The 352-nt window shown below is 55.4% G+C and overlaps 1 protein-coding gene across 1 annotated transcript; it reads left to right on the forward strand.

The window, feature by feature from the left end:
- Positions 1–39: 39 nt before the first annotated feature.
- On the forward strand, positions 40–321 carry EMH_0079150 (uncharacterized protein; the record flags this gene model as incomplete). The annotated part of the gene is made up of 1 exon (XM_013500102.1): positions 40–321. The coding sequence occupies one exon, from the start codon at positions 40–42 to the stop codon at positions 319–321; it is 282 nt and encodes a 93-aa protein (XP_013355556.1).
- Positions 322–352: the final 31 nt, after the last annotated feature.

Here is a 352-nt window from a genome sequence, read left to right on the forward strand (position 1 = left end):
GCTGCGCTGCTGCAGCACGTAAGAATAAGACAGAAGCAAATGGTAGCCGCTCGTATAACAGAGGAGGAACAGCAGCAGTATGTCTGGCAGCAGCAGCAGCAGCAGCAGCAGCAGCAGCAGCAGCAGGAGCAGCAGCAGGAACAGCAGCAGGAACAGCAGCAGCAGCAGCAGCAGCAGCAGCAGGAGATTGATGAGGGGCAGCAGCAGCAGCAGCTCTGCAGCAAACTGCCAGCAACACTCCGCCTCAGTGTATGGAAGTGCCCTCATGATAGTAATATGGTGAGCAGCAGCAGCAGCAGCTGCGGGTGCTGCTGTTTGTGAATGCTATATCTTATGTATACAGGCTAGAGTC

The sequence above is a fragment of the Eimeria mitis genome, genomic scaffold, assembly GCF_000499745.2.
Source record: "Eimeria mitis Houghton genomic scaffold, Emh_scaff5007, whole genome shotgun sequence".
NCBI lineage: Eukaryota > Apicomplexa > Conoidasida > Eucoccidiorida > Eimeriidae > Eimeria > Eimeria mitis.